Source organism: Podarcis gaigeae (genome assembly GCF_964106915.1).
Source record: "Podarcis gaigeae genome assembly, chromosome: 4".
NCBI lineage: Eukaryota > Metazoa > Chordata > Lepidosauria > Squamata > Lacertidae > Podarcis > Podarcis gaigeae.
The window spans coordinates 55,420,397-55,442,246 of record NC_139677.1 but is presented as its reverse complement, the minus strand read 5'-3'; the positions used below and the strand labels follow the sequence as shown (position 1 = coordinate 55,442,246).

Genomic DNA, 21,850 nt, shown 5'->3' with positions numbered 1-21,850 from the left:
CCAAATTAGTGAACAGAAGCAAGGACATTAGGTTAATTGATTTCAGAAGACTAATTTGGATATATATGCTTTTATCAAAGGACACTGGCAGGTTTTTTTTACCAATTATTGTTAAAATGTTATGTATTCAATCAAATCAACTTTAAAGTCTAGCCTCTCAAGCTTTGGGGAAGCAACACTACTGTGTTTTAACAACTAAAAACCCCAACTCTTCACTATGCCATGCTGGGCAGCCTCACATCTTGTAAAGCTCATATGCCTATAGAAATAGAGCAATGCGAGGCTCTGCAATGGCCCTGATCTGACTTGGGTCACTTCACTGACACTGAAGTTCAACTCAGAGTTCACTTAAAAGCACTTTATCCAGCCTGAGCGGAGAGTAATTGTACAACAGATATATCTATATGTGTTTGTGTGAAAGAGAGAATATTACACTGTAGACAGAATACTGAGCAGTTTTAGCATTTGTAAAACAAAATACATTACCAATCTTTATTGGATTTTAATGTATTTACAATAAACAAGCAAGATAGTCTAATGTCGTAACAGGACAACTCTTAGCATAGTATTTGCTTCATAGTCTGTCCTGAAAAGGGCTCTGAAGACAAATGAAAATAGTTTCAGAAAATAAACTAACACAGCTGTATTTCCTAGGTGGGGAGAGAAGTCCAAAAGTCTGAAAGTAAAGAATGTTTGGAAAAGGTCATTTTGCAGGGTCTCCAAAAATCAGAATGTAGAGTACCTTTACCTCATCTGATTCTTCTTCATGCCCCTAGACCCTGTCATGCAAAAATATTTTTAACATGGAGTCCTTGTTACATTTTGCAAAGGATGCAGTTTGATATGCTTCTCAGTACACAATTTGGCTTGGGTGAAATAAAATACAGATAGTTCCAGTTAACATCACAGTACCTTAACATACATAGTGTAATTTGCTACAATAAAGTTCAGAAAAACATGGAAAATAGATGATAGTCTCATCAGAGAAGCTGATTAGATTCTGGACAAAAGGGAGGACAAAAATCTAGTGAATCGTGTTTAAATATGCTTTTTCCTTGTATAAAGGTAAAGATACCCCTGACCGTTACGTCCAGTCGCGGGTGACTCTGGGGTTGCGGCGCTGATCTTGCTTTACTGGCCGAGGGAGCTGGCATACAGCTTCCGAGTCATGTGGCCAGCATTACAAAGCCGCTTCTGGTGAACCAAAGCAGCGCACGGAAACGCCGTTTACCTTCCCGCTGGAGCGGTACCTATTTATCTACTTGCACAGCGTGCTTTTGAACTGCTAAGTGGGCAAGAGCTGGGACCGAACAACAGGAGCTCACCCCGTCACGGGGATTCGAACCGCCGACCTGATCAGCAAGCCCTAGGGCTCACTGGTTTAGACCACAGTGCTACCCATGTCCCTTTTTTCCTTGTATAGTAAGCAAGCAGTCCTGTGATGCTTTGAACTTGGGATGGCTCCTTTGTTCTGAATATCGATTGCATAAGCATGTGAAATATCAGTCAGTCTCATGGTAAAATTGGTAATGTCTGACAAGACATTTTGATGGGGGGTTTATGACAACACACCTTAAAAGGTCAAACCTAGAGTTCTCCTACAGCTTGTCAAACACAATACGTCAGTCTTAAATATTTTTCGCAGTGCATTCACTGAGAAAGGATTGGCCCACTCCATTTTAAGGCATGCTGCACTACCAAATAAATGCTTAAGAGCTTTTGGTTTTTCACGTGAGTTTTTTTGCTAAATAGAAGTTCCATACATACTTCATGCCTCCTTTGTTCAGTACACATTTTGTAGTATGGCGTAAAACATTCCTAGTAACTGGGAAGTTAGCGCTAGATGAAGTTTCAGCATATGATGCCAGACTATACTACACTTCCAAATAACGTATTTTTCTACTGGGGGGTCATGCATCAATGGCTATTTGGAGATGCCATTCAGATTAATATTCTTTAACTTCACTTTCTGATCACCTAATCAAAATCTCAACTCTTCAAGAAGCTACTACAGCTCATTTGTGCTTAAGAACAGTATATGATCTTGAACAAGCTATGAGCCTTAATCCTAAAACATTATTCACATATCAGAGCAGAAAAAACCTGCCAAGTGCAATGAAAGTTTAACATTCACTTTTATATTTTACAGATAGTCATAGTATGTACATATTCACATTACTATCCATTCTATGAAAAGATAGCTAACTTTGAGCAGAATATTTAAATCAGTTCACTTTCCAAAAATAAGTAAACATACAAAAGGTGTAATGCAACATCTATTTGGCAAAATATAAAACAGAAATGTAAATTATATTTACATACAAGGCTCGCTAAGCAAGATGAAGAAAAAAGTACTCTTAAGCCCACAGTTCTTCAGTTCTTCCAAATTTGTAGATAAGGGTGCTATGAAAACAAAAGTTTAGATCTGTAAGACAGACATTCTTTCCAATGATGATATGGCAAAATCATCAAAATTCTAGAAGAAGATGACATGATAACTGGCACTACTATACTGGTGGAGCTGTGAGTATGCCCTATCTCTGTCCCTTGTTTATTATGATTAATGAACATTACTTGGCTTCTAGTAACACCACAATGAACCCTCACACACCCATTTCTATCATCTGAGTAAATTGTGTAAACCGAAAACATCTGTATCGTTATAACTATTAGATTTTGGAGGCATTAGTTACTTACCTGAAAAATATCAAAGCATTCTGAAAAAACACTGCTAAGCCTGGGTAGACATTAATATCTATAAAATAAAAATGCAATAAATAAGTAAGTATTGAGACAAGTCTTCAAAACCTGTCACTACTAAGTTTATCTTGTGCTCATTTAGCTATGAAACAGTATTTTTAAAAGGGGGGGGGGAGATGGATCATGATAATTCAGTTCTATCTACAAACAATTAAGACTTGATCTATGGGAGTATGCTTGATCTATGGGAGAAATGCTGCAAGACTGAGGAGGGAGCAAAGTCTCCAGAAGGGGATATTTGGATTGTGTCCTAAGTATGCACACTTCCATAAATAGCCATTATTCAGCTTATTTACATTAGCATATTGAACATTTACAGCTACAGGATAGGACTTGAAACCACATGGGTTGTTTTTTTTCTGGCTTCCACGCTTTGACCCTTTGCACAAATTTAATAGGTAAAGGTACCCCTGCCCGTACGGGCCAGCCGTGTCCGACTCTAGGGTTGTGTGCCCACCTCACTTAAGAGGCCGAGGGCCAGTGCTGTCCGGAGACACTTCCGGGTCACGTGGCCAGTGTGACGAAGCTGCTCTGGCGAGCCGACACCAGCGCAGCACACGGAAACGCCGTCTACCTTCCCACTATAAAGCGGTACCTATTTATCTACTTGCACTTAGGGGTGCTTTCGAACTGCTAGGTGGGCAGGAGCTGGGACCGAAAGATGGGAGCTCACCCCGCTGTGGGGATTCGAACCGCCAACCATGTGATCGGCAAGCCCTAGGCACTGAGGTTTTACCCACAGCACCACCCGCGTCCCCATCCAAATTTAATAGTTCCCCCCTTTTTTTCACTGCCACAGAGTCAAAAACAGTCTGTGGGTAAATAATGGAAGGACATCTGTTGTTTTCCTTCCAGCAGGTGGCAGAAGCCTTTCTGGGTGAAAGGAACCCAGAGAACATTTTTCTTTCGCAGTGTTTGAGAGTTGTGGCTGTTAAGCAGAAGAGGAACAAAGGAGCTTGCAGTTCCCTAAAAAGCTCCCTTGATTCTTTGTAAGAAGCCAATTTATACTCTGTGACTTACAGACATGTGCATATTTCCATACTGTATCCATGTTAAGACTGCTGCAGCAAAAACAATATAGAATAAGCAGCAACAACCTGGAGTGCAAAGTGTTGACTTTTCAAAAATCTATAGAGGGTGTTGGTAATTTTGACATGAAACAATGTATTTGTACACCAAGTCAACTAAAGTTTAGTCACGAGTATTAGGCCAGCAGGATCTCTCTCTTCTGTATAGAACCTGATCCTGCATGACTCACAGCAGTAAGGGGAAAAGCTAGGTAAACAGGTTTCTAGGAAGTACCATGAACAAGAAAAGTAATCACATTAACTCATATCAAGGCCCTGATCAGACCCATTAAGAGTCTCAAGCACCTTTCCACCTGAGCTTCACCCAATTCCCTTAAAGATCTAACAGTCTAGACCCCACTTACCTCCAGGAACATCTTTCATACAAACCTTCCCCATCCACCCCAAATCATCCACAAGGAAGCCAACTTTATCATCGACATTCAGCCATTAGGCTATTTTTAACATTTTAACATTTACCAATACTTCTAATATACTGCCACCTGCTGCTTTTATTTAGACTGTGTTTATCACCATCTCTTTCTTGTTTTAACATTGTATCTTTTATTTTATTGTTTTTACATCCAGTAATTCTGCCCTTAAAAATTTCTAACAGAAAATAAGCAGCCAACAAAGCAGCTGGATCAGTCCTACATCATTTCGGATTCTTCAGCAAGTGGAGTGGAAAATGTTGGTCAAAACAGCAGGGGCATGATCCAGCCAAAGTGAAGCACTTTTAAGTACCACTGTTTTTAAGAAGAGAACTACGCATACCTTGATTTGATTTCGAAAGAAGATATTTAATTTTATTTCAAAATAAAATAAGGTATTTAATAATGTGATATGTGCATCTCTCTCCTTTAAAACAAAGGCACTTACAAGTGCATTTCTTTCCCCTTGATTAAAAATAAATCATCCTTACTGTGGGTAACATATGCTCCAAAAAGGATCCACATAGAAGCAATAAGTGAGCCAAACATCAACATGAAGCCAATGAAGAGCCAGACACGAGCACCTGCAAGAACACATGAAGTTAAGCACTAGGCTAGGGTAATAATACGCAGAAATAAGGGGGCAGTGGGAAACAGCATCCCTCATCATCCCACTGAAGCTTTCTTCAACTCATAAGATTGGAGCCTGATTTACGTGCATGAATCCCCTAAATGTTTGTTTTATTTGCTTGTATACTACTATTTTATTTTGTTTTTTTCTGCTGTATATACTAAGAGATTTTTTTAAATACTCAGCAGTTTACAAATGCTTTTAAATGAATTAATATCACAAGACTTGCATTCATCATCACAGCATGCCACAGCATGACATAAAGGAGAGTTTACATTCAACCGCTAAATCAGTGATCCATAATAAATTCTAGGAAAATAAATGTACTACCAGGTGTAAGACAACTGGGAATATGTTGCCAGGAAAATATGCTTCAGTCTAAGCTTTGTGACCTGTAAGTTCAACGAGGTAGGTGGTATGAACAACAACATTGGCAACACTAATACAAAGTGATTTAGTGGGGGTGGGAAATTTAGACTTGAGCAAAGGAGGCTTGGGTCCATAGCCCCATCATGACGTTTAGTTGATAACTCTAAGAGCATCTCTCAGCCTAACCTACTTAACATGCTTGCAAAGAGGATAAAACTACAAGAGTCCCATGGAAGGCAAGAAAAGATAGTGAGCTTCTAGGATTCACCAATAAATTTCACCCCCTCATTTGTTAAATCTGAAATCTCTTATAAAATCTAGTTAGTATTAGAAATCATTACTAACATTTTTTTAACATGAGCATGAAAAGATCTGTGCACCATTGACAGCACCACCAGCACCAATCTAACATCTTGCTTTTTGTGACATGTGCCAGGACAGAACATTTTGTTATGTTTTCTTCGCTGCTTGCACAGCCAAGTTTTGAAATGAGGACTGAAGTGTGAATTTATCTGCATAAATAAGAGTACCCTCACCTGTTCTTCCTAAACATCCATCACCATAGCTGTCTCCTCTCACTTGAGCATTTGATACTGCGTTTATCCTGCAACACAAAAAACAGCTGCTAAAATTACTTTTTTAAGAATTGTGCAAAAGACTAAAAGGCAGCAAGTCCACTATTCTGGATCCACAAAATACTCCCTCTCCAATTTTAAGTATTTTCTTTTCTTTCCCAGTCTTCCTTTTGAATCCAGATGCTAAACCTGATCAGTTAACAAAACCAAAATGCCCAGTATATGCATATTATCTCAGATACTAGAGTTGTCATATTTGTTTAGTCATTTATCTACTACAATCCTTAAATCTCTTTTTGACTGTTACCAATGACAGTGTCTGGTGAGCAGTACTACAGTGTCAAAAAGTAAAAGAGGGCTGTCACTATATTCTAGTAGAGTGGATACCAAGCATGAGAACAAATTGAGTAGGAAAAGAAATGGAGGGATAGGGGGAAACTGGGTCCCTGAAGAAGATGAGAAATACATTTATGTATGCATGGAAACCTTTGTTTTTAGAAAGAAAGCCTTGTTTATCCTCATCCCACAAAACAAACAGTAAGCTGTGCATGCACACTTCAACAATTTTAAAGAATGAGAAATAGTAGTAGAACACAAGAGGAAAAGAGAAAAGAAAGATGGGGGGGATTATTTTGTAGGAGCGCTTTGCCATTTGAGATGATCAACTGCTATTTTTGTATGGACCTATCATTATATGTACTTACATGAAAAAAGCTAGAGTAGAAAACACTCCACAAGTATGGAATGCGTGGTTCATTTGCTCTGGCTTAGGGTAAACTACTGCTGCATCTATCATTATCCACCAACCTGTAAAAAACTGTAAAACACATGATCATTAAACCATGGCAAATATCTACAGAAAGGTCAGCCACATAACTCTGCTGCTTCTCCTCTCCTTCACTCCAATGGCTTTGTAATCATCTGAGTCCCAGCTACCCACTCCAATTAACAGAAACTTCCTAGCCCACCCCCCCTCCAAAGTGCAATGTTTTAGCTAGAGACTCATTTCCGTCCCAGCCACAAAGACTAGAAGGTACCACTAAAGTATTCATGTGAACGTGTACTATAAACTATACCAGATCTACCTGCCATAGATGAGTTCAATATGGAGGCCACAGTGAAGAACTAAACAGATTCCATATTTATTCAAATGGTAAGTAAGGCCTCCCAGCCAACTAATTAAGGGGCATCGTATTTTGGTATTGGCTTCTAACTGTAAGATTCAACAGCCGGCTTCATGAAAATAGTGCCCCTCTGTGGTAAAAAATAAATAAATGGTAGTGCTTTTTGAACTTTTAAGACTGCTTTTCCATTAAAACACACGTACCACAATGTACAATAAACCATATAAACAATATACAAATGCACAACCAACACCTATTTGTTTATTTTAAAACATGCTTGTTCGTGAATATAGATAAGGTTGGGGAGATGTCTTTCCCTTATATGCTCAATATTTCTGCTAATGATTAACGTGAAAACAGAAGCTGATTTGATTAATAATTTATACTATCTGAATTCATAGTGACTGAAGACATCACTTGAGGAGAAAAAAATTAAACATTAATCAGGAATGCAGCCGCCTCTTCTAAAACATTTACAAAGTGTGCCTGAAATAAAGCCAAAGTAGCCATCAATGCAAATATGCTTATCTAAGAAATCTGTGTTCTCAGTACTCCAGTTGTATGGGCAGGAAGAAATTGCTGCTAGCTCTTAAGACAAAAAAAACCAATAGCTCCCCACTTTGCAATTCCTACCACACTCAGAGCATTTTCAGGCAAGCTAAGAATGCTAACAGCAACATCCTTGCCTTAACTAACATAGCAAGTGTTGTGGCTCCTCTCAAGTAGACACAGTTGTGTTGGTAGGGGTATGTGCCTAGCATGCAAAATGGGTGTACACAAAACACATGTTCAAGAGATAGACAACTAACAGTGCAATTCCAAGCTTGTTTTTTCAGAATCCCTCTCAGTTGAATGGAACTTAACGATAGGCAAATATCCAGCACTGCACTGGTGGCAGGCATGGCCAGCCCTGATGGTGAATGTGGCCATTAACATCCACATGCCCAACACTCAGATCCTCCCTCTGCCCGTCCCCACTCACACATATTCTCCCTGCTGCCCAGCCACCAGCAGGGGTACATATATTGTTGGGTTCCACTGGGAATGCTAGAGGTGATGTTAAAGCCCCTCCTGTTTCTAGTGTGCAGAAGACAGTTGCTCCCACATGGGACAAGAATCTTTTCTCTGCCATGCAGCTGATGGCTGATTATCAGCAAACTGAGCAGGCTCTCCCGGACCTGGGAGGGTTTCATGGGATGCCCACCTGTGATTTAGCACAGAACTCACAAGTTGGCTTTCAATACAAACAAAGCAACTGAGCAAACATCCTGTAAATGTGACTGGATTTTTTTTACCATCAAGTAAGGCACTGGCAAATCTGATGTACTCCCAACAGACCAGTTGGCATATTGCATTTGTATTAAGACTTACCAGAATCCCAGCTACCACAGAAGCAACTGTATTTCTTCTTTCACTCCAATCAATGCACTCACATTCAGGCCACCGGAAATTGTCTAGGAAACCTGCCATTTCTCAAGTTCAGGATGTCTCTTTTACCTGTGTTATTTACATTAGATTTTCATGAATCTTCCAAGTCCTAAATAAAAAAAAGGGGACGGGGGAGAGAGAAACCAAAAGATCAGTGTATTATTTATTTACTTATTTAGTCTAGTTGTAGCCATTACAAAAGATAAGATCAGTGGGGCTACATTCATGCTTTGTGCTGGATAAGGCTGAAAAGGATCTTAAAACTAAATGAACTGTGGGTTAGATTTATGTTCCTTCTATTTCTTGGAATTTAGAAAAAAGCAAAAACTTAGGAACAGAAAGTTTTATGTTTATGTTGGGCAGAATTGCTGGAGGCAGGCAGGGGGGCAACTTAAGAGACAGTGGCTTAAGGCTTTCTTGCAAGCTCACAGAAGAGGACAGATTTCATCTGGGGACTCCCTGGCTCACAGCTCTCACACAGCTAATACTAGCTCTAATTCCTTTGAGGAAGAGCAGGAGAGAAATATAAAATATATCAGCAACTTTTTCTTAGGAGTTGATAGAGTACACCACCCAACACATAAAAGTAGGACAATAAAGAGATACTTAAGGCTGAACTGTTGTATTCCACAGCTATATCAAGTGTTGCAGCACTTCACTTTTAAAAAAAATCTTAGTGCACATTTACCTGGGAGCTCCACAGAACACAGTGGGGCTAACTGATAAGTAAACATGCAAAGGACTGCAATATAAGATATTCAGTGTTATACAGAATCAAAAAGGCAGTGGAAACCTGTACTCTAGCTAAGTCCTCAGCAAGCAATCTTAATTTCTCTGCTCTTTTTTCAATTGTAAATTATTCATAAGTATTAGGCATTTAATCGATCTATTAAAAGTTGATGCTGCCATCTAAGCATGCTAATATTTAAAAAACAAACTACAACCAAAATAAGGAGGAACACCTTTTTAAACTTAAAAAGCCCCCTCCACTTAAAAAAAATGGCATTCCCTCTTCTTATAGGATTATGTGTGGTGCAACATGTATATCTTAAAAGAAAGGAAGGAAAAGGTATGCTTCTGGAAAGAGGCAGACAAAAAGAAAAAACGTTTATATGACAGACCTACCGTATTTTTTGCTCTATAAGACTCACTTTTTCCCTCCTAAAAAGTAAAGGGAAATGTGTGTGCGTCTTATGGAGTGAATGCAGGCTGCGCAGCAATCCCAGAAGCCAGAACAGCAAGAGGGATTGCAGCTTTCACTGCGCAGCGATCCCTCTTGCTGTTCTGGCTTCTGAGATTCAGAATATTTTTTTTCTTGTTTTTCTCCTCCAAAAACTAGGTGCGTCTTGTGGTCTGGTGCGTCTTATAGAGCAGAAATACGGTAAAATGTGTTCACTGGTCTAAAAGGATGCAAAACTAGGAAATGAAAATGCCTCTGAGAAACAAGAAGTACTTCTTGTGGATTAGCCACCACAACCCCCCAATTTTTGTCTGTTGTTGTTTAGTCATTCAGTCATGACCGACTCTTCGTGACCCCATGGACCAGAGCACGCCAGGCACTCCTGTCTTCCACTAATTTTTGTCTAATACAGCACAAACTAGGGTGGGGCAGAACAGTCCCATGCTTTCTTAGGTAATATAGCTTCATGTTTTGAAAACCACAGCTCAAGCCTATCAGTATTCAAATTCAAATTACTCCTGTTCTATCCCAAGCCATTCAATAAATATTTCTCACGGGGGTGGGATTTAAGCTAACACATGATTCTATGAAGATAATGCCCAACACCACATGCCTTGTAACACATTGAGAGGTTGTAATTACAGTACAAGAAAGAATCAGAAGATCATTAAACCCAACTACAGGCTTGGGACAGCATCACCCACAAAGCAAAGTCTCAAAGACTGATCCTCATAGTCCATAACAATGTTATAACAAACACCAGGAGCGAAGAGGTAAGCCACAGCAAATATGGCACTCCACTCCAACCTTTGTGCTACATGCATTATCCGAGGCCTCCACTCCAACCTTGGTGCTATACTCGTTTATCAAGAATGAAAAACACATCCCCACAATCTCCATTAACTGAAACACTAAAACCTTCTCTAGACATCCTGATTTAGGCTACAAAAGAGTGTTGAAAACATGGCAAGGATAGTTACAGAGACTTATAGAGCAAAATGTATACTTATGGAGCAAAAGCCAATTAGACAACATAGCCAAATTCTATGGAATAACTCTCCAGATTTCCCTCCACAGGCACTTTACTAAAAACAGTAGAATGTGAATATACTTGTGGTCAGCATCTCATAATGAAGATGACTCTCACCATCCATCCATCCATCTCTAATCAATGTATCCAGTAAGCCTTTCTCAAAAACTCACTTAAAACAGGCTTACAATACATGTCAATCATTCAGCAATTAGATCATCAACTGATGGTGGAAAACAGCCACTGAAGATCAGAAACTGAAAACAAAAGGAATTGTGCAGCCAAAGGTATGCATTTCAAGGTTACAATCCTATGCATGTTTCTACTGAACTTTTAGGGACCCATTTTCTGAGTAAACAACTTGCAGGAGTGGGCTGCAAATTTCATTTAATTCAAATGTGGTGTGGGAATTAACCATATAAAGATGCTTTAAAAATAACCTCATTGAAATGAATTAGATTGAAGTGCTTAAATGTTGCTTTGACTGTATATTCTATATTTGACTTTCTTCAAATTGTTTTATTGATGTTTTAATATTCTGTAAACCACTTTGAGATATTTTTTTTAAAATACAAAGCGGTATAGAAATGAAATTAATAATAATAATAATAATAATAAATCAACAATTTTCAATGAAGACAGTTCACATATTCCATTGCAAGTCATAAAGATGTGCTTTAATGATATATATGCATGTGTGAATCATTAGATAAGGTGTACACCTGCTAATTTTTACTTCCACCGCTTTTGGCTGCTTTAAAAACACAAACTTGCAAGGCGAATTTAAGAAGTTTAAAGAAGTGAACCTTTAAATTATTCCAAAAGCACTGATGGTGACTTTAGAACTCAGCCCAGTCAACTCCCCAACATCTAGCAAATAAGCAAAGCTCTCTTTGCTGCTTGTGCTACATTGCCCCAACAGCAAGCTGACAACCAACCCATCCACACAAAACATAGTCCATCAGTGAATCCTCATACCACTGCTGATTAAATCCCTGCATTTCAAACATTGGTTTGAAACATTTAAAGGGGGGAGTTTTAAAGAAATTCCAGTACATGCTATTAAGGCTTCATTCAGTTGATGATTTTTGGCCCTCGTAAGAACCCAGAAAAGCTTTCGTCACCGTCTCAGGGCATGGTCCCACAAGTGGAACCGGTTTCAGGAGATTCAAAGATAATGCGCAAGGTAATCGCGTCTGTAATTTAGTTGAAAGATCTGTGGATGCACACCTATGAGCGGAGATCGCATCCCCAGCTATTCCCACGAACTACTTTAAACTAAAAAAAAGGGGGGGTCACATACGCAAACGTGCGAGCAGACGAAGCCAGAAATGCATCTATGCATGCAAGAAGCTTGGCGAGCGAAAGTAAAAGGGGAGTGTAAACCCCGCTTTGCAGGGGGTGGGGTGGGAAGGAAGGAAATATACAATTAGATGCGTCTGTTCTTGGTGGATAATAGACTCAGTGGTGTAGTGAAGTAATTTCAGACTCCAGACCTGATGAATTTAACCCAACCCGCCCCCCTCTTTAGATATTTATGATTCCCTCAAAGTGTGGCAAGGAGGCAAGAAACTTTTCGGCCTCCTTCCCTTTCCCCTTCCTTCCTCTTGACATTAAGGAAGGTCAATCGACCAAGCAGCCAAGCGCCAGACTCCCTGCCGCCCCCCCACGCCCCCCCAGGTAGCTATGGAGGGGGGGAATAACGTCCCTCCAGAAACGAAAAAAGTGAGGGAGCGGCCCTCGGAGAAGAGAGGACGCAAAGAAGGAGGGGCCGTGCCCCTAAAAGGCGTGACGGGGCCGGTCTCTCTCCAGGCCGAGGAAGAGCCTCCTTCACAAGGGGCTTGTTTTGAACTACGGAGGTGTGAGGGGGGGAGAGGAAATATTCGCCCAGGCGTCTCGTTATCCCCTCAGAAAAAAGGGGTGGGGAAAAAGAGCCGCAACCGCCGCGCGAGACCCCCTCACCTGGAAGACCCCCAGCTCCGCTCCATCCGCGGCCGTCACCCGGCTTGCTCTGCCGGCCGGAGGCGTGGGGAGAAGTCGCGGGGAGTTCAGCCAATCCACCTCCGGAGCTCCTCCGTCACAACGCTCGGCAGGGAGCGCTCTGATTGGGCCGCCAAACGCCGCGCGAGGCTTGCCGGTTGGCAAGGGGGGCTCGCGATAGGCTCTCGAGCGCTGTCGCCCACGCTCAGATCCCGCCTCCGTCCTCCTCGCGAGCTGTTAGCAAAAGAACTCCTCCCGCGAGGGCGAGGAGGGCAGGTGGCTGCCGTCGCCGGAGCGGTTTCGCCGCCTCCAGGATCAGGGCGCGGTGCAGAGGGTGCTGGCGGTATAGGCTCGCCCAAGGCCTCAGCGCGCGCAACCTCGTCGACTTCGGAGTTTTTTTATCCCCTCGTAATTTTTGAACCCGGTGTCGTTCAGTAAAGCTAAAACGTTGGGAAATGAGAGAGAGAAAAGAAAAGTGCTTCTTAGCACAGGGCGAAGTTAAACTGTGGAACTCTTTGCCACAAGATTTTTTTAGGCGTGGGGGGGGGGAGGGAGGCAGAGGCCTACCTAGGCTCCCTTGCGCCCTTGGCAAGGAGCTGTAAGGCGGGCAGGCTCCTAGCCATATGGGGTGGACGTGGACTACACGGCCTATTGAGGTCTTCAAAATGAGTGTAGTTAAAACACGTTTCCCATATTCATTTCCATTGATACTGCTTCTTTTCTGCAGACTTCAAATGATATTGACAGAGTGTGTGCTAATAATTTTTTATTCCCTCTAAACTAGAGCTGGAGAACCTGTGCCCCTCCATACAGTTTTGGACTTCCAACTCCCCTTATCCTTGACCTTTTTGCCATGCTGGCTGGGGCTGATGGGACCAGCAGCATCTTGTTCTTAGATGTTCTTACACTTTGCCTCTACTACCTTATTCTTTTAATTATACTGCTCTGCTGATTTGTTTTTTGCTGTCATGGTCTCCTTTGGGAAGAAGGGTTGGCTAGGCATTTAATGAAGACATACATACACACACATGTGAAGAGCCACATGTTTACTAAACAGGCAACTCTGATTAGGGAAGTTTTTAATGTTTGATGTTTTATTTTTTAATATTCTGTTGGGAGTCGCCCAGAGTGGCAGGGGAAACCCAGCCAGATGGGCGGGGTATAAATAATTATCATTATTACCATATCAGATCTAAACGTCAGAGCCTTCCTCAAGCCAATATCCTCCCACTGTTTTGGACTGTATCTCCCATCAGTAACAGCCAGCATAGCCAATGGCAGGGGGTGATGGGAATGATAACCCAAAACTTTTGGAGTGCACCTGGTTGGGAAAGGCTGCTAATATCCTTCATAGTGCTTTGCCACACAGTGTTTTACACAATAACCTTATAATTGTTACTCAGCTGTTGAACTGGTTGTTTTGGTAGTTGCTATGGCTATTTTCCCTGGAGGATGTATGCCCTGCCTTCCCAGTTGTCATATGCACTGATTTTTTATTCACCTTTGTTCACACTTTCCTCCGGGCTGGTTAAGCATAGCTGCCATAGACATCTTATTCGTATTTTGAGGTGTGCTGGTTACTAAAGCATACAAGTAGATCTGATATCATAACCATCAGCTCCTATTAAATATGATTTTATTATAATAATATTTTACTACCCAGGCTAGCCAAACTACATGTAAACATTTAGTACACTTAGTGTTCTGGACCCAGCACAATGGAACTCCACCCTGCCTGGGCTAGGATGGGTGGTATTCAGATAAGCTTTACTCAAAGCAAACCCATTGAAATTAACTGGTCATATTTATTAACTGCACTAAAAGCACAAAAAGAAAGCAATATTGTCATCATTGGAGAAATCCAGAAACATACATTTTTAAAATACTGAGGCCAAGTTTTCACTTTTTCTCACCTTGCAGCTAAAAGCAACAAATGTGGAATAACAGCAGGAACCATTAAATAATATGCAACAGCTGTGTCAGACAGAATTTGCAAATTCATTATGTTCTCAACTGCCTTCACTTACAAGTCACAAAATTGAGTGGAGAAGGAATATCATTTTTTTGCCTTTTGCTTCAAGAGCAAAAACTTGTCTGTTTTCCCTTCCGTTTTTAAATGTCCTAATTTGCAAATGTAATTAACATTTTATTTTTCTAAAATTTAATTCAACATACCCAAAAATAAAGGAATGCCAACCAAAACAATGCTGGCAGGTATAAATGTGTTTATTTGTTCCTACACTTCTACAACACTGTTAAGACAGTAAACAGAAAAATGTATTGTCTTCTGAAAGTAATATGAATCTTAGTGTACATTTAGTAGCTAAACCACATGGCTATCAGCGCAATCTTATTTCAAAATAAGATTCATCCATTTAAAAAAACTGGCTTTAATGTCAGATGATCTGCTACTTTCATTTTCTGTTTTCTTTGTCTCCTTTTCAGAATTCCTTTTCATCTGGCTTTTGCAGCTCTCCTGTGCACGTGAAATTTCTTTGCCAGCATTAAAATGTACCATCTGCCTGCTAAGAATAGGAACAACCAAGTTGAAATCATTAATTCTTTTGTTTAGTGCTTGGATTCTTTCAGTAAACTGTTCACAAGATTCCTTCCATTGTTTCTCTTTTTGTGGTGTCATTGGCTCACCCAGTTTATTCCTAGAAGCAATCATATCCTTTCTCAGTTTTTCAATTGTTTCCCGTATTTCTTTCTGTATGAGAATCCACTCTGGTTGGTATCCGTTGTCTATCAGAATACGGTTCAGGTTGTGAGTCATAGGATCAATATGTGGACAGTCTGAAAATTTTTGCAATGGCTTTCCTTTACCACTAAGGTTCTCAAAGTCCCCTTTTGCCATAGATTCTTGAATGAGGTCTTCAACCAACCGTTCGATCGCTTGAGTGATTTTTGCCTTCTTACTTTGCCTTACATCTTTAGCTAACATAGCCTCACTCATTATTAGTTCACGCTCCATTTTCTGTTTTCGGTATTCCATGACCTGTTCAGAAGCCCGATCAACTCTAAATTGCATATACTGTCTCTCTCTCTGACTTGGAGTTCCAAAACCTACACCCTCAAAACTTAAATATTGTCTGTGTTGTGGTGTTTTAGATTTGAATTTATCTTCCTCATCCTCCTCATTGTTTTCACTTGATTTCATTTTCTTGGTCATATAGTTAAGCACAACTCTATATGCTTCTTCTATTTGCACAAAGGTTGCAGAATCTGCTGTAGCAGATCCACTGTCTGGGTGATATTGCTTAGCAAGGTCTCGAAAGGAATTTCTGACATCATCCAGTGAACAGCCTTCCTGAAGGTTAAGCAGCCTGTAAGAGTCTTTGATGTTTTTAGGTCTGAGATCTGACAGCAGTCTATGGTGATAGATAAAATGATGTAGAAATGGTTTGTCTTTCTTTGGAACCAATGCTGAGCACATCCAGACATGACACTGTATTTTTCTCAGCATCATCATACAGTGCCACTTCAGAGCTCTTCAATGCAGCTTTTGTATAAACCATCTAACTGCAAATCTGAACAAGTTCAGATGGAACTGAGCTCTTTTCTGTGAGATAATATTAGAAAAGAGAAGTTAATTAAGACATACAAATGCATGCACTTATTTTGGAGCCCAGGCTGCAATCTTAAGCAGCAAGCTCCATTAAGTTTAGTTCGGTTTAAGTCTGGGTAAATATGCATAGGATGGTTTTGCAAGCCTTTGTGCTTTGTGTATTACATTTTATAACCATGTTTGGAACTTCCACGGTAGCAATAGAATTTGAACATTTTTGAAGCTATGCTGAGTGGCCTGCTGTGTGTTAGTGTAAGAGGAATCACTTTCATAATGAACTCAAGTTGTGAGTGATGAAAGAAACCGAGCCAAAACAGGATCACAGAAACAAGAGGGAAGAAGCAGCATGCTCAAAGGAACCCAAAGATTTTTGGAAGTTAAACCGTCCCCCCAAAAAGGGCGCACCCCCACAAAAAATAGCTCAGTGAGGAGTTAGCATAACTCACATTGTTATTTGTATGCATATGCGTTTCTACAATGCTCAGTAGCTACAAAAAAAAAGGTAACATAGTAAAAGGCCCTGCTTGAGCTCTTTACATCTTACAGTACAGTGGTACCTCAGGTTAAGTACTTAATTTGTTCCGGAGGTCCGTACTTAACCTGAAACTGTTCTTAACCTGAAGCACCACTTTAGCTAATGAGGCCTCCCGCTGCTGCCACGCCGTCGGAGCACGATTTCTGTTCTCATCCTGAAGCAAAGTTCTTAACCTGAAGGGCTAGAGTATGTAACCTGAAGCATATGTAACCTGAAGCGTATGTAACCCGAGGTACCACTGTACCTTGGAGTGGAACATAGCTTGCTGGCAGGAAACTGAACAGGAACACTTCTGCGAGGATATGCAAAGATACACAGCAACTTTTTGTTGCAAATCTCACTTGTACTGTATATATAATGTTACAGATGGGTTTTCCTCCAAACAATCAATGTTCATTTTTGTTTAGTAATTTGTAAAGGTACAATCTAGCTATGTGTAGGTATCACAAAATTTCAATTTAACTGGTAATTTACCAGGATTTTAATCAACTAAACAAACATGTAATCAGGTCAGCTACATACAGGTAATTCCACTTCAAGCAGCCTAATCCCATTCATGCAATTACAGCAGGAAATGTGTTATTCCATGTGCAATTATGAAATGTTCTTTATCGGAAAGCCAAAAGCTACTAGCATGTTACCTTCCATTCTTCCAGAAGCATGGTTATTCTGCATGTCTTGAACACGCTAAAATCTCCCACCAGCTTTTTTAGACTGTTGAAAAATGAAAATGATATCAAATGTAAATAATTATCAGTTAAGATGAATAGCCGTTGCATCACTCAAAGCACTTACGTATATTTTGTTATACCAATGCATTGAACAGTGTTTTCATTGTATTACCCATCCTGGCCATTTCCTAAATTTATTAAGGACAATCTCCGGCCCCATGTGTACCATTTGAAGCAATATGATACCACCTTAACAACCATGTCTTGCCTCAAAGAATGAGGAGAGCTGTAGCTTAAGGGTTAAGGGGGCTGAAAGTTGTCAGGAGACCCTTATTGCCATCACAGAGCTACAATTCACAGAGTTCCCTGAGAAAATGAGCTCTGTGAGAGGAACAGGGTTCACCCAACACCTCAGCACCCTAAGCAAACTATGTCTCCCAGGGGAAGCCATGACTATTTAAAGTGCCATGATACTGCTTTAAATGTAGAGGGTGGATAGGGCCTCAGCAGTTCAGTGGGGCTTACTCTTAAGCAAATACAGGATAATTCTTCAAGCATGGAGACACGCACAACCATGTCAGAAAATGCTAGTTAAGCCTTTCCCGCGGCTCAAAATTGTTTTTAAATAGAGCTGATACATTTGCTGTATATATATATTCCACTTCCCCACCCAGCCTTTTGCAAAGGTAACAGCTGTTCTCTCTCTTATCATCATAACTCATAATAACATTCCAAGGTTAAAACTATAATTAGTCTTTAAATGTCTGTATCTCAGATTGGATACATAACTATATATTTAGTCCCCTTTCTTGACAGACTTTGTAAATTCGTTTACATCTGTATGACTACTTCTGTTCTATATTATTGTTTAAAAACAAATAAAAATGATGTACAATAAATAAAATAATTGTTTTTTAAAACGTAGGTTGCATCAAAATATTATTTCCCCCTTTTCCCCCCTTGGACAGAGTGAAATAACAGGAGCCTGGATGTCATCAGCAGCCCAAGCTACCCATCCGTCCTGCCAAGCCCTCCACTCGCCTTCCTTGCCCCTGCCCCACTCCCGCCCACTTCACCTTCTCTTTGCCCTTCCATCCAGCCACCTCTCTCGCGCCTGCTGCGTTTTATGTATTTATCATTGTGCCCTTTAACGAACGTCCTTCCCCTCCTAACGCCCCCGCTGCCCTAGACCAAGGTCCACTCGCGGCTCGTTGTGCCGCTTGGGATTGTGGGAGACGTAGTTCCTGTAAAGGCGGCGTTTGCGTCATCCGCTCTCTTTGCAAAGGAGAGGAAGGTGAAGCCTGTTTCGTGCGGCGGACTCGCTAAAAAGGAGAGGAAAGCAGGGCGGAAGTAGATGCATCATCTGCATCTAGAATTACTGCAGGCTTTTCTTTTCTTTTTCCCTGTGTGGCTGGGCTGAGATTCATTTTTAATTTTACATTTTTGGTACTTAACCGTGGCTCCTTTGTGCACATAAAATGTTGGTGATGCTTGTCATAGTTGTCGTTATACCCGTCTGAGGCAGGTTGTTGTTACTCGCCGTTTGCACCTACAGTTTTAGATAATTTACCGTACACGTTAGCGATCTCTGTTAATGTAATCGGGGTTTTCCACCTAAAACGGCTAATCGGTTTTCGTTGCAAGGACTCAGCTGTGGATTACGTGTTCAGCAATGAGTACCTCTGAGCATGCACAGGGTGCTAGTAAACATAGCCAATCTGCGATTTGTAAATCCATGGACGCTCAGTGGTTTCTTATTTCTACCCTTGTTTCTTGAAACATCTGCACTTGTGTGGAGAAACAACAGTCTAAATGTATATACCTGCAGTACATTTGCACATAAAAAACAGATGGACTCCCCCCAGGACTCTAACATATGATAGCTTTCACAGAGTTAATCACTTCAGGTTGCTAGTCTCTCTAGCATATATGGGTTGCAGATGATACATGAGTAATGTGAATGTGTCAGAAGAATATATTTTAAAAGATTTTTGTCTTGTAAATCTTGTGAAATATCAAACTGTCCAATATGTCTTTGAAATGATTAATAGAACTTCAGTCGTTCACCAAGATCTACCGTAATTCTGGAGACATAAACAACCGCCAAACTGGGAGCAGCAAGTTTGTTCTATTTGGTCAGGAAATTCAGGGTGACAAAGAAAATGTTATTGTGAAGGAGCACAAAAAGTTTCAGAAATGCTTCTAGCACCGAAAAGAGCCTGACTCCTGAAATATTTCTAAACAATCATATTTTAGAGTAATAAATCAAGTGTCTTTAGTAAGATTTAGTTTTTTAAATTAATATTATATGCTTTATACTATTACAGTGGTACCTTGGGTTAAGTACTTAATTCGTTCTGGAGGTCTGTACTTAACCTGAAACTGTTCTTAACCTGAAGCACCACTTTAGCTAATGGGGCCTCCCGCTGCTGTCGTGCCACCAGAGCACAATTTCTGTTCTCATCCTGAAGCAAAGTTCTTAACTTGAAGCACTATTTCTGGGTTAGCGGAGTCTGTAACCTGAAGCGTATGTAACCTGAAGCGTATGTAACCTGAGGTACCACTGTATTAGGTTTTAAAATTGTACTGTGGTGTATTATAAATAATTTTGTGAAGCTTATGCTTAAGAAAGTCTAAAACCATTTAAATAAAATTTTTAAATGAATAATGACTAGAGCTTACTCTCATACTGTACCTTGTTGGCTAAGAAAATTAGACTGCCTGTTGCATTTTGAATATAGATCTTGCAGTCTTGTAGTCTGTGTTGAACATTGCATTCTGATTTAGATCCCTGACAAGTTGGACTCCTTCCTGATTTCTGATGGTTTCCTTATACAGCATAGCAACATGCCCCCCCCCCATGGTTTGTTCATTATTTCTTTCTCATACCAGACACATGTACTTTAAATCAGTCAGTTATTTGAGCCACATTGTACAATGCAATTAATGCAAATGTATTGTATCTTCCTCTGTTGTGATTGGTCACAAGGAGATGGAGTTTTAGGCACTGGGTTCTCTCAGCTATTTGGACCAAGGCATTCTCTCTGCCAGCAACAAAGCAATATTTTTCCCCCTTCACCAAATGTTCATGTAACTTAATCTGATATCAAGTTGAAGAGTTTCCTTTTAGTACTTCTTAGTACAGTATACAAGAAAGAACACAAGCTGTTGACTTCCATACATTGATTGCAGAATACCTTAGAAACATTCGGTAAGTTATGTTTACATATGTGTTCCTAAATGAGGCTTTCTATGAGGTCCTAAGATAAAATATCTGCTAATTTTTAGCAGGCAATAGTTCTAGGGGGAGCGTATTACATTGTAGTCTTTAAATTTACATCTGGTGTGTCAGAATGAGAGGACTCAAGCATGAAGCAGATAAAAGGAAATACTGAAAATAGTCAACAGTTTTATATGTGAGCAGGATCTCAGCACTATTTTTGTTTTGGATTGATGAAACATTTTAGGCTGAGTTTCACCACAGATTGGTGGTCTACTCAGGGAAACTGTTTTGGAAATGTTATCATGTTGAATGAATGTCTGTGAGAATCACAAAGGGTGAATGCTAGCACAACTGCTATGGGGGTTTTCCGCTTGGGGGCTTAATGTTGCAAATGGGTCTTTGACAATATTGTTTCATAACTTTCTGGATTTTCTACAGAAAGGGGAAAGTGGAGGGAGAGGGGTATGGTGTGGCATTTTGATGTGAATTTAATACTCGCAGGATCATGTGGATGCCGCAAATCACACAAAACCACACATGCAGGCAACACACTGATCCCACAATAAACACCAGTCTGGAAGCACCCGAAATTTTTTGAGAAGGGGACAGAGTATAACTAGGGCAGGGCAATATCAGCTTTATCCTAAATGCACCCATTTTACAGACACAAAATAGGTATCAAAGATTATGTAATATATTGACTTGTTTTATTACATTATACAATGCTTTCTTTTTTGGTATTGTAAAATTAAGCATCCTTTTAAGATGGGAATTTGAGTGGTGGACATTGGCTTGCTCAAAGGCTTAATGAGGGCTGTAGAGGAGGGCAAAGTAACGTCATGGTTGCTTCTCATTTGGTTTTCTGCCTGCAACCTAGAAAAAGAAAAGTACAGATAGGCCACTATGAGAACAGGATGCTGGACTAGATGGATTTTGGCCTGATTCAGGAAGACCCTTCTTATCTTCAAACTCACAACATTGGAATCTTTGTAAACAGAAAAAACAAAGATTGGTGGCACTGGACAACAGCAGCCATTGGGTTATTTTGCTCAACAGCTTCTAAGCAGAAGTGCTGCAGTTGAGTTCCAAGAAGTAAACAGTACCCTTAGATCCACAGCATTGCTGTTTCCTGGAAATTACAAGATTGGGATATAGATAAGAGTATCAGCACTGTGGGACAGCAGCACAGGAAATTTCAATTTCTTTGTAAAGGTGGTAACAACGGATCACCACAATGAAATGGTTTACTAACACCAAGAAGGGGTCTCTTCAACTCCA

At 40.4% G+C, this 21,850-nt stretch overlaps 2 protein-coding genes across 3 annotated transcripts; both read right to left on the bottom strand.

The window, feature by feature from the left end:
- Positions 1–456: 456 nt before the first annotated feature.
- Positions 457–18,482, bottom strand: TMEM50B (transmembrane protein 50B). 2 transcript variants are annotated; one of them, XM_083737538.1, is made up of 8 exons: positions 18,426–18,482; positions 17,320–17,392; positions 8,329–8,494; positions 6,538–6,650; positions 5,795–5,862; positions 4,750–4,842; positions 2,698–2,755; positions 457–2,403 (listed from the first exon to the last, which is right to left on the bottom strand). In XM_083737538.1, the coding sequence occupies exons 3-8, from the start codon at positions 8,425–8,427 to the stop codon at positions 2,358–2,360; spliced, it is 477 nt and encodes a 158-aa protein (XP_083593664.1). In that variant the 5' UTR covers positions 8,428–8,494; positions 17,320–17,392; positions 18,426–18,482; the 3' UTR covers positions 457–2,357. The 2 variants fall into 2 exon arrangements, with proteins under 2 accessions (XP_083593664.1, XP_083593663.1); XM_083737537.1 differs by lacking the exons at positions 17,320–17,392; positions 18,426–18,482 and adding an exon at positions 12,558–12,715.
- On the bottom strand, positions 14,784–18,493 carry DNAJC28 (DnaJ heat shock protein family (Hsp40) member C28). Its single transcript, XM_083737127.1, has 3 exons — positions 18,426–18,493; positions 17,320–17,392; positions 14,784–16,137 (listed from the first exon to the last, which is right to left on the bottom strand). Exon 3 carries the CDS (start codon positions 16,045–16,047, stop codon positions 14,926–14,928), a length of 1,122 nt encoding a protein of 373 aa, XP_083593253.1. The 5' UTR covers positions 16,048–16,137; positions 17,320–17,392; positions 18,426–18,493; the 3' UTR covers positions 14,784–14,925.
- Between the last annotated feature and the right edge of the window lie 3,357 nt (positions 18,494–21,850).